At 38.5% G+C, this 12,307-nt stretch overlaps 1 protein-coding gene across 7 annotated transcripts in view; it reads left to right on the top strand.

Moving 5' to 3' along the window:
* LOC128697408 (2-acylglycerol O-acyltransferase 1) overlaps positions 1-12,307 on the top strand; it is a 126,793-nt gene that overhangs the window by 95,844 nt on the left and 18,642 nt on the right. For 6 of the 7 annotated variants that reach the window (XM_070094197.1, XM_070094198.1, XM_070094199.1 and 3 more), the window contains exons 5-7: positions 813-993; positions 5,169-5,253; positions 10,416-10,590. In XM_070094197.1, coding sequence (XP_069950298.1) covers positions 813-993; positions 5,169-5,253; positions 10,416-10,590 — 441 coding nt within the window. Of the gene's footprint in view, positions 1-812; positions 994-5,004; positions 5,090-5,168; positions 5,254-10,415; positions 10,591-12,307 lie in introns of all 7 variants that reach the window. The other variant, XM_053789028.2, reaches the window with a different exon arrangement.

The following is a 12,307-nucleotide window of genomic DNA, read 5'->3' as shown; positions in this document are numbered from 1 at the left end:
ACATTTCTGTCTTTATCCCATCAATCCCGGCTGCCTTATCCCCTTTCATTTTACCTACTGCCTCATGAACTTCCCCCACACTCACAACTGGCTCTTCCTCACTCCTACAAGATGTTATTCCTCCTTGCCCTATACACAAAATCACAGCTTCCCTATCTTCATCAACATTTAACAATTCCTCAAAATATTCCCTCCATCTTCCCAATACCTCTAACTCTCCATTTAATAACTCTCCTCTCCTATTTTTAACTGACAAATCCATTTGTTCTTTAGGCTTCCTTAACTTGTTAATCTCACTCCAAAACTTTTTCTTATTTTCAACAAAATTTGTTGATAACATCTCACCCACTCTCTCATTTGCTCTCTTTTTACATTGCTTCACCACTCTCTTAACCCCTCTCTTTTTCTCCATATACTCTTCCCTCCTTGCATCACTTCTACTTTGCAAAAACTTCTCATATGCTAACTTTTTGTCCCTTACTACTCTCTTTACATCATCATTCCACCAATCGCTCCTCTTCCCTCCCGCACCCACTTTCCTGTAACCACAAACTTCTGCTGAACACTCTAACACTACATTTTTAAACCTATCCCATACCTCTTCGACCCCATTGCCTATGCTCTCATCAGCCCATCTATCCTCCAATAGCTGTTTATATCTTACCCTAACTTAATATAAGCTTGCATTAATATCTGCATCTCACACTTGGTGCTAAATAGTTATCCACCTAATGGCATGTTTGTTGTGCCCATCATTTGTCAATAATAATTATCCAACTAATGAGATATTTAATGTACTATTTATGTTTTAGGTTGGAGTGGCTGAGGGGGTGTTTCTTGTGGAAACACTACAGAGACTTCTTTCCGATCCATCTTATTAAGACTGCTGAGCTTGATCCTTCAAAAAATTATATTATGGGCTACCATCCTCATGGCATCCTCTCTGCTGGAGCATTTTGTCATTTTGCCACAGAGGGAACTAACTTTAGTAAGGTGGGAATTCTCTTAAGTTTTCTGGGCTTTAACAACCCTAATTACCTGTGCTGGTGCATGCTGATAATTTATGTAATTTGTGTAAAAATTTGTATAATCTTTCATTGTCATCTCTGACTTTAGAAAAAAGGCCATTTTTATTAGGAGAGCTCTAGCTGTCTACGGAAGCACCGATGTAATATGTAATAGGATTTTTTCTTCATATTGTAACCTGTAAATGGTGTGCTTCCTTGTACAGTATTCAGATGCTGACCTTGATCCTTCAGGATTTAATACAGTAGCTATTAAGTATGATGTGTTATGTATATTATGTATTGTTGGTTTTCATGTTTTAAATCTTATGTATTACAAGACCTTATGGCTGCAACTTGTTTTAATGTTTCAGTATCTTGGCTAAGTGATTTCCAAATCTTGATATCACAGTTGATCTTCACTTCCTAACCTAGATAGGGACCAGATATAACTTTCATTAATTGAGGAAAACGTCAAGGAAATTTCATTTTCCCGTAAACACAAATGTTACACCCTGAGATACCAACAGGGACAATAATACTTCGTATCTAGTAAAAATATTGTGGAAGGAGTAGTAGGTAAATTTTGGGTTCCAGGGGTAAATGAAAATGGGGAGCCTTTAATTGAGCTTTGTGTAGAAAGAGGTTTGATAATAAGTAATACATATTTTATGAAAAAGAGGATAAATAAATATACTAGGTATGATATAGCAATTAATGAAAGTACAGTGGAGCCCCGGCTTACGATATTATTTCATTCCAGAAGTATGTTCAGGTGCCATTACTGAACGAATTTGGTCCCATAAGGAATATTGTGACTTAGATAAGTCCATTTCAGACCCCCAAACATACACGTACAAACGCACTTACATAAATACACTTACATAACTGGTCGCATTGGGAGCTGATTGTAAAGCGGGGGGTCCACTGTAGTTTGTTAGATTATGTATTGGTGGATAAAAGGTTGATGGGTAGGTTCCAGGATGTACATGTTTATAGAGGGGCAACTGATATATTGGATCATTATTTAGTTGTAGCTACAGTTAGAGTAAGAGGTAGCTGGGACAAGAGGAAAATGGCAACAAGTAAGAGAGGTGAAAGTGTATGAACTAAGAGATGAGGAAGTTTGGGTGAAATATAAGCAACTATTGGCAGAAAGGTGGGCTAGTGCAAGTATGAGTAGTGTGTGTGTGGGGGGGGGGGGGTTGAAGAGGGTTGGAATAGTTTTAAAAATGCAGTATTAGAATGTGGGGCAGAAGTTTGTGGTTATAGGAGGGTGGGTGCAGGAGGAAAGAGGAGTGATTGGTGGAATGATGAAGTAAAGGGTGTGATAAAAGAGAAAAAGGTAGCTTATGAGAGGTTTTTACAAAGCAGAAGTGTTATAAGAAGAGCTGAGTATATGGAGAGTAAAAGAAAGGTGAAGAGAGTGGTGGGAGAGTGCAAAAGGAGAGCAGATGAGAGTGGGAGAGGCACTGTCAAGTAATTTGAATGAAAATGAGAAAAAATTTTGGAGTGAGTTAAACAAAGCCTTGGCAACAAAAGGATTTGTCAGTTAAAAATGGAGTAGGGGAGTTAGTAGATGGGGAGATGGAGGTATTGGATAGAGGGCAGGAATATTTTGAGGAACTTTTAAATGTCGACGAAGAAAGGGAAGCGGTAATTTCATGCATTGGCCAGGGAGGTATACCATCTTTTAGGTGTGAAGAAGAGCAAGATGTGAGTGTGGGGGAGGTGCATTAGGCGTTACGTAGAATGAAAGGGGGTAAAGCAGCTGGAACTGACAGGATCATGACAGAAATTTTAAAAGCAGGGGGGGATATAGTGTTGGAGTGGTTGGTATTTTTGTTTTATAAATGTATGAAAGAGGGGAAGGTACCTAGGGATTGGCAGAGAGCATGTATAGTACCTTTACATAAAGGAAAGGGGGACAAAAGAGATGGTAAAAATTATAGAGGAATTAGTTTACCGAGTATACCAGGAAAAGTGTACAATAGGGTTATTATTGAAAGAATTAGCGGTAAGACAGATTGTAGGATTGCGGATGAGCAAGGAGGTTTAGTGGGTAGGGGATGTGTAGATCAAGTGTTTACATTGAAGCATATATGTGAACAGTATTTAGATAATGGTAGGGAAGTTTTCATTGCATTTATGGATTTAGAAAAGGCATATGATAGAGTGGATAGGGGAGCAATGTGGCAGATGTTGCAAGTATATGGAATAGGTAGTAAGTTACTAAATGCTGTAAAGAGTTTTTATGAGGATAGTGAGACTTAGGTTAGGGTGTGTAGAAGAGAGGGAGACTACTTCCCGGTAAGGTGATGAGGGTATCAAATTATTTAGATAAAAAAAAATTGGATATCAAATTGGAGAGGAGGAGTATGGAAGAAGTGAATGTTTTCAGATAATATATTTGGGAGTTGACGTGTCAGCGGATGGATTTATGAAGGATGAGGTTAATCATAAAATTGATGAAGGAAAAAAGGTGAGTGGTGCTTTGAGCTATGTGTGGAGACAAAAAATGTTATCTATGGAGGCAAAGAAGGTAATGTATGAAAGTATAGTGGTACCAACACTCTTATATAAGAATGGAAGATACATTACAGAAATTGAGATGATTTTGATTGGTTTCATAATGAAAAGTACCTTGAAGTTGAGCTCAAAGTAGCAGAAATGTTTGATTTTTACCAAATTTCAAAAGTAAACAAATCATGCCAAGCGTCCAATACACGTCAACTGGTGAGTCTGATATTCTTTCACAAGTGCACTGATATTATTTATACCATTTCTACATAACCATTTCTGCATAACAGTAAATCTTCTATTTTTTGTGAGAACAAAAATTCAAAGTGGAAAGCAAGAGAGATGTAAGAGGGGCCTGGGGACATGACTAATGAACAGAGAAAATGTTATTTTAGTATCAGGAATGTCTCTTGCTTATTCTGGACCCTATTTGGAAATTGGCATCTTCTGAAATTTGTGTGAAAATGGCAAAATTGCCAATTTCTGACCACTTTATTGGATACTTGAAATCGGTAAATGGGTGGTTTCTTGTACTCATTCGATAGAAAAAATGGAGTTCTGGCGAAATAGATATGACTTTTGTCAACTAGTACACTGAAATTGGCCGAATATAGGGCTCAAAGTGTCCGAAATTGCCGATGCGTGAACATCGTCGAGTCTGCTAACTTCGCGAGAGCATAATTTCTTCAGTTTTCCATCAAATTTCATACTTTTGGTGTCATTATGATTGGGAAAAGATTCTCTATCATTTCATAAGATTTTTTTTTTTTCGACCCTGAGAACGAGTTTAGGAGAGGGCCTCTCGACCCTGAAAGTGTTAATTGTAATTGTGCGCTACTATTGGAAATGAAAAGGTAAATTTAAATTGCAGGGTTTTGAAAATGCAAGCTATGATTGTGCAACTTATGAATTATCCCAAGCCCTTGGATTGATATAAAAGAAGCCATTGTAGGATCCTGGAAAGTCTCATTCATAACAGCTGAAGAGTGAATGAAGAAATGTGTCAAATACAAGTTTAAATAATTGAGAAGAATATTAACAAATTGAAGTATGAACTCTGATTTTAAGAGGTACAATATTCAAAAGATTTTCATAAGGGAGTAAATGAATCATGTGAAAATAGTCATTTTCTTTGAGATGCCTGTATTTGGTATGAAAATTCAGGTGCTCTGTATACATTGTTGAGTATTGCAGAGTTATTCAGTTTGGCATCGTTGGTGTTAGGAAGTGTCAGTTGTTTTAGGAATCATTGTAGGAATCATTAAATAGTTGGCAGCACTCATGAGCTTGGCGTAAAGTTTTAGACGTGTTGCTCTTAACGGTTTTACATTTTATAATAACTGCATGTCACTCCTAAATTGTCTTCAAATTTTCTGGATAACTGACATGTGCTTGGTTGAAGGTGTTCCTCCATTTCAGCCAAGTTAAGCTTGTAGTGCTTGCTAATATATAGCTTTTGTCTATTGCACTGCTACCACAGAGGTTCCCAGGATTCACACCTTACCTGCTAACACTGGAAGCTCAAATCATTCTTCCTTTCTACAGAGAATTCTTCATGGCTACTGGTTAGTACACTAAAGTAACATTTGGAATGCATTTATTGACAACTCGCTTCATTATTAATTCATGCATCTATCACAACAGAATTTCCCGGGATTCACTCCTCACCTGCTTACTTTGGAAGGCCATTTTTTCCTCCCCTTCTACAGAGAGTTCTTCATGGCTTCTGGTTAGTATTGTCATACACGAGTACCATTTGTAAACATGGATGGCCCTATTTAATGTGTGTCACTCAATAGTATTTCCATGATTTATTAAAGTAAGGCTAGAGTAGGTCTTTGAATTATTATTATTCATAGGGAGACTTAAACCTGTATGGGGTTGTATAGTTCTTAGGAAATAGGCAATCGAGTTTGATCAGAAGGTTATCAGATATGATGCCTTCTTGGATCATATCTGATAACCTTCCATTCTCTAGGCACTGTATAACCCCTACTTGTTTAGCACTCTGTTGTGAATATAATAATCTAAGGCAGGGAAGAGTAACTCTTTTCTTGGATCAGCAGCACTTCACTATCAAGGAGATCCTCTCTAAGGGAGTATTAATTAATTAATATAATGAATTCACCCTACTGGGCATGCATGCTTTGGATTTGCTAGCTTTATAAAATATTGTAGCATGTTTTCTCATGATTCCAGTTAGTTAATTTTAATCAACAAAATTAGAACTACAATATATGAGAATCAATGTAAGGGAAATTTTTGAACAGATGTGCAGTAAACCATTCAGAAACTGCCATCCTTGACCACAGCTTTGCCTGGTTCTCAAATTCTTCATATGTTCCAATTTCTCAAGAGTTTTGACTATTGACCTTGTAGGCATGTAACATTGGCATTAAAATTTTGATTGACTATCATGTATAGGAAGGGATCACCACTTGCTAGCTCTGCAGCAAGTTTATGCAGAAACTTTAAGATTGCCTCATCAGTTATATGTGGAAGGAGAAATGTAAAAAAAAAAAAAAAAAAAAAAGACAAGTACAAGAAATTGGAAAAGATTTAATTGCAAAGGGAAATGTGAAATTGAAGAAAAGAGTAAATGAGCAGGAAATTCTGCGGTGTTGATCTGCTACCACTCGTGAAGCATGCATAACACTGATTTGTAGGATGTAATATCACAGCCTTCCCGTGTTTTCTTTTTTGTGATCTTTTTCCAGTATTGGTTACATCACTGCTATACCGTACACTTCAAAGGCTCACATATTTTTAAATGTAATATTTTGTTGAATCTTTAATATGCTGTTTAATCCTTTGCTTACCTTAAAGAATAGCATGTGCCTAGGTAACAAAATAAGCCAATCGTTAACCCTTTCTGAGTCAGAGCCGTACTACTGTTTTGAGCTCAGGGTCAGTGCCGTAGTACTACGGTTTTGAGCTCAGGGTCAGTGGCATGGTATGTGTACTCTGGTTTTGAGCTCAGGGTCAGTGCTGTAGTACATACAATGGTTTTGAGCTCAGGGTTCATGCCATAGAACTACTTGATGAGCTTAGCTCACGCAGATAAGCTGCGAGAGGTAAATTTTGGCCTAGATATGAGAGCATGAGTCTATGCGGCGAGTGCACCATATAAAAAATCCTGCCCCCACGCAGTGCATGATGGGGAAAACAAAACTGTGATTGTATGTATGGTTTAAAATAGCAATTTTGCAGTGTATTTCCAGGTGGTTTATATGGTTTGATTCTTGGTTTCATTTGAAAGAATGGACGATCTTTCACAGAAATAGAAATGATTTTGGTTGGCTTCAGGACTGGAAGTAACTTGAAACTGAGCTCAGATTAGCAGAAATATTTTATTATTGTCAATATTCTAGTGGACACTAATCACGTTACTCGGCTAATATGTGTCCAACTGGCCAGTCTAATACATATTCATGAATGCACTGACATTATTTATACAATTATTATAATAATGCAGTAATGCGACGGTCTGGAGTTTTGAGAGACTGACCGCTGGATCAAACCCCACCTGTGGTATGGTTTGTTTGCAATCGTGTCATAACGATTTCGTGAGTCAGTAATAATGCAGTAGTCGTGCATGACAGTAAATCTCCTGATTTTTTGTGTGAATAAAAATTCAATAAATGTATGGAAGAGGGTAAGGTACCTAGGGATTGGCAGAGAGCATGCATAGTTCCTTTGTATAAAGGCAAAGGGGACAAAAGAGAGTGCAAAAATTATAGGGGGATAAGTCTGTTGAGTATATCTGGTAAAGTGTATGGTAGAGTTATTATTGAAAGAATTAAAAGTAAGACTGAGAATAGGATAGCAGATGAACAAGGAGGCTTTAGGAAAGGTAGGGGGTGTGTGGACCAGGTGTTTACAGTGAAACATATAAGAGAACAGTATTTAGATAAGGCTAAAGAGGTCTTTGTGGCATTTATGGATTTGGAAAAGGCATATCATAGGGGGGCAATGTGGCAGATGTTGCAGGTGTATGGTGTAGGAGGTAGGTTACTGAAAGCAGTGAAGAGTTTTTACGAGGATAGTGAGGCTCAAGTTAGAGTACATAGGAAAGAGGGAAATTATTTCCCAGTAAAAGTAGGCCTTAGACAAGGATGTGTGATGTCACCGTGGTTGTTTAATATATTTATAGATGGGGTTGTAAGAGAAGTAAATGCGAGGGTCTTGACAAGAGACGTGGAGTTAAAAGATAAAGAATCACACATAAAGTGGGAGTTGTCACAGTTGCTCTTTGCTGATGACACTGTGCTCTTGGGAGATTCTGAAGAGAAGTTGCAGAGATTGGTGGATGAATTTAGTAGGGTGTGCAAAAGAAGAAAATTAAAAGTGAATACAGGAAAGAGTAAGGTTATGAGGATAACAAAAATATTAGGTGATGAAAGATTGGAATCAGATTGGAGGGAGAGAGTATGGAGGAGGTGAATGTATTCAGATATTTGGGAGTGGACGTGTCAGCGGATGGGTCTATGAAGGATGAGATGAATCATAGAATTGATGAAGGGTAAAGGGTGAGTGGTGCACTTAGGAGTCTGTGGAGACAAAGAACTTTGTCCTTGGAGGCAAAGAGGGGAATGTATGAGAGTATAGTTTTACCAACACTCTTATATGGGTGTGAAGCATGGGTGATGAATGTTGCAGCGAGGAGAAGGCTGGAGGCAGTGGAGATGTCATGTCTGAGGGCAATGTGTGGTGTGAATATAATGCAGAGAATTCGTAGTTTGGAAGTTAGGAGGAGGTGCAGGATTACCAAAACTGTTGTCCAGAGGGCTGAGGAAGGGTTGTTGAAGTGGTTCGGACATGTAGAGAGAATGGAGCGAAACAGAATGACTTCAAGAGTGTATCAGTCTGTAGTGGAAGGAAGGTGGGGTAGGGGTCGGCCTAGGAAAGGTTGGAGGGAGGGGGTAAAGGAGGTTTTGTGTGCGAGAGGCTTGGACTTCCAGCAGGCATGCATGAGCGTGTTTGATAGGAGTGAATGGAGACGAATGGGTTTTAATACTTGACGTGCTGTTGGAGTGTGAGCAAAGTAACATTTATGAAGGGGTTCAGGGAAACCGGCAGGCCGGACTTGAGTCCTGGAGATGGGAAGTACAGTGCCTGCACTCTGAAGGAGGGGTGTTAATGTTGCAGTTTAAAAACTGTAGTGTAAAGCACCCTTCTGGCAAGACAGTGATGGAGTGAATGATGGTGAAAGTTTTTCTTTTTCGGGCCACCCTGCCTTGATGGGAATCGGCCAGTGTGATAATAAAAAATAAAATAAAATAACAGTAATAATAATATTAACAGTAATAACCACTCGTTATTAACATTAATAACAATATTAATAATGAGTGGTGTTGTGGTGGTGATGTGTATAAGGACCACTGAGAGCATAAGCCATACATAGTGGTGGTGAAGACTAGCAGAGGTGACTGTGTTCTCAGTAGCCCTATATATCTCCAGCATCATTGGAGGAGTTAGGTTCATGCTGTCTTTTTTCTGTCGATTAATAGCTTAACTTACTTGCTACACTGTTAATGCTACACTTTATCGCTGGCTGGCGCTGTAGCCTTTATCGAATAGTGCTGCTTTAATATCGTACATATCGTAGAATCACTGAGAATCACTGAAGAAGGCACATTCTCCCCTCTTTTCATCTTTCACTTTGGTTCTCTGCTATGAGTTCTTTCTTGAATTCTATAGTCTTTCTCGCCTTCTTTACCAAAGGGCTGGCACTAGTACAATATTTTACGATGTTTTCATGTGTTTTATGATTGTTCATGGTACAATAGGTTAAGGAAGGAGTATTGTTAGGCCAAGTAAATGCTATTATTATATTTCCCTACAATATATTTGTGTAATAAAGTTGGTAGAATTACCGACAATATGTAAAGTAAAAGGACACAAGTGCAACTAATGTGACATTTTATTGTGGCAACATTTCGCTCTCCGAAAATGTTGCCACAATAAAATGTCACATTAGTTGCACTTGTGTCCTTTTAATATATTTGTGCACTAAACATTCATGATTTTTCAACATTCATGAGGTTCTTGATCCCCTAACCCTCGCAAATGTGGAGGGAAACCTGTACATTTTTTTTAACAAACCAGCTATGTCCCACCAAGGCAGCATGATCTAAAAAAAAAAATTAAATTTTCTCTTTTTAAATTGAGTAATGTATACAGAAGGGGTTACTAGCCCCTTCCTTCCGGCATTTTCGTCGCCTCTTATGGCACGCATGGCATATGTAGGAAGAAGTCTGTTCCACTTATATATTGGTCATGTTCTGACATACCCTGTGAATGTGTAAATTTAGCTTTATTCTGCATTTAATATATGATCTATTTTGTTCTGCATCATAGTTATTTGCTTGTGTTGTGCTTTTTAAGCTGAATTTTCAAGACTGGTTCCTTCAACAATCATTGTTTTGCCAAATAAGGTGAAGGCAAATTTATTTTTGCAATAGCTTTTCAAAATAAGTCTAAATATCACTAATTTATGCTATATTGATGTTTAATACTGACTAAATTTAGATGGACCTTAAATAGATTGGGTAGGATTAAGCTCCATTATACAGGTATTAGGCTAATTTTACCAAGATTACATTCAAATGCTGAGTTTGCGTTGCTGTAAATGAAAAATTTGTACGGCACATTAATTCATTATGCAAATACGTTCGTACAGTATGTATCGATTATCATAAAGTGAAGTTTCTAGAAAACAATTGAAATAGTTCAGCTTTCTTGTTTTTCAAGTTTAGCGTATTAATGATGATATTTACTGTTATTGCACATTCAAGGTGTAAAGTAAAATCTTTAAAGTTTGGTGTTAAACCATGTTTTAAGGATTTTTACCTTATTACCATAAGATTATTTTTTGTGCCTTTGTTTTAGGTGCTGTGAGTGCTACTAGAGAGAGCATGGACTACCTGTTGGGTCAGGAAGGGTCTGGCCGTGCTCTTTGCTTGGTGGTTGGTGGTGCGAAAGAATCGCTAGATTGTCACCCAGGGACAGTCGTCTTGCACCTCAACAAGCGCAAAGGTTTTTGCAAGATGGCTCTCAGACATGGGTAAGCTTGTTTTGGCTGTTGTTTATTACACCAAAGTGATACAGATACCCAAACAATTGATTTCAGAATCTTCAGTTGTTACTGTATTCTAATTAGTTTGTCCAGTAGTTTTAGATCAGCCAGCTAAGAATTTTAGTATTCTTATGCATATCGTTAGAAGACCAAAGCAGCAAAAAATAGAATGAACAATTTAGTGTTTACATTGAAGAATATATTTTATTTTTCATTATCACACTGGCCGATTCCCACCAAGGCAGGGTGGCCCGAAAAAGAAAAACTTTCATCATCATTCACTCCATCACTGTCTTGCCAGAAGGGTGCTTTACACTACAGTTTTTAAACTGCAACATTAACACCCCTCCTTCAGAGTGCAGGCACTGTACTTCCCATCTCCAGGACTCAAGTCCGGCCTGCCGGTTTCCCTGAACCCCTTCATAAATGTTACTTTGCTCACACTCCAACAGCACGTCAAGTATTAAAAACCATTTGTCTCCATTCACTCCTATCAAACACGCTCACGCATGCCTGCTGGAAGTCCAAGCCCCTCGCACACAAAACCTCCTTTACCCCCTCTCTCCAACCTTTCCTAGGCCGACCCCTACCCCGCCTTCCTTCCACTACAGACTGATACACTCTTGAAATCATTCTATTTCGCTCCATTCTCTCTACATGTCCGAACCATCTCAACAACCCTTACTCAGCCCTCTGGACAACAGTTTTGGTAATCCCGCACCTCCTCCTAACTTCCAAACTACGAATTCTCTGCATTATATTCACACCACACATTGCCCTCAGACATGACATCTCCACTGCCTCCAGCCTTCTCCTCGCTGCAACATTCATCACCCATGCTTCACACCCATATAAGAGCGTTGGTAAAACTATACTCTCATACATTCCCCTCTTTGCCTCCAAGGACAAAGCTCTTTGTCTCCACAGACTCCTAAGTGCACCACTCACCCTTTTCCCCTCATCAATTCTATGATTCACCTCATCTTTCATAGACCCATCCGCTGACACCTCCACTCCCAAATATCTGAATACATTCACCTCCTCCATACCCTCTCCCTCCAATCTGATATCCAATCTTTCATCACCTAATCTTTTTGTTATCCTCATAACCTTACTCTTTCCTGTATTCACTTTTAATTTTCTTCTTTTGCATACCCTACCAAATTCATCCACCAATCTCTGCAACTTCTCTTCAGAATCTCCAAAGAGCACAGTGTCATCAGCAAAGAGCAACTGTGACAACTCCCACTTTGTGTGATTCTTTATCTTTTAACTCCACGCTTCTTGCCAAGACCCTCGCATTTACTTCTCTTACAACCCCATCTATAAATATATTAAACAACCACGGTGACATCACACATCCTTGTCTAAGGCCTACTTTTACTGGGAAATAATTTCCCTCTTTCCTACATACTCTAACTTGAGCCTCACTATCCTCGTATAGATGGGGTTATAAAAGAAGTAAATGCTAGGATATTCGTGAGAGGGGTGGGATTAAATTATGGGGAATCGAATACAAAATGGGAGTTGACAGTTACTTTTTGCTGATGATGCTGTGCTTATGGGAGATTCTGAAGAAAAGTTGCAAAGGTTAGTGGATGAGTTTGGGAGGGTGTGTAAAGGTAGAAAGTTGAAAGTGCACATAGATAAGATTAAGGCGATGAGGGTATAATTTTTTTTTTTTTTTTTAACAAGTCGGCCGTCT

This window comes from Cherax quadricarinatus, chromosome 44 (genome assembly GCF_038502225.1).
Source record: "Cherax quadricarinatus isolate ZL_2023a chromosome 44, ASM3850222v1, whole genome shotgun sequence".
NCBI lineage: Eukaryota > Metazoa > Arthropoda > Malacostraca > Decapoda > Parastacidae > Cherax > Cherax quadricarinatus.
Note: the sequence above shows the minus strand (reverse complement) of the source record. Positions and strands in the feature narration are given on the sequence as shown.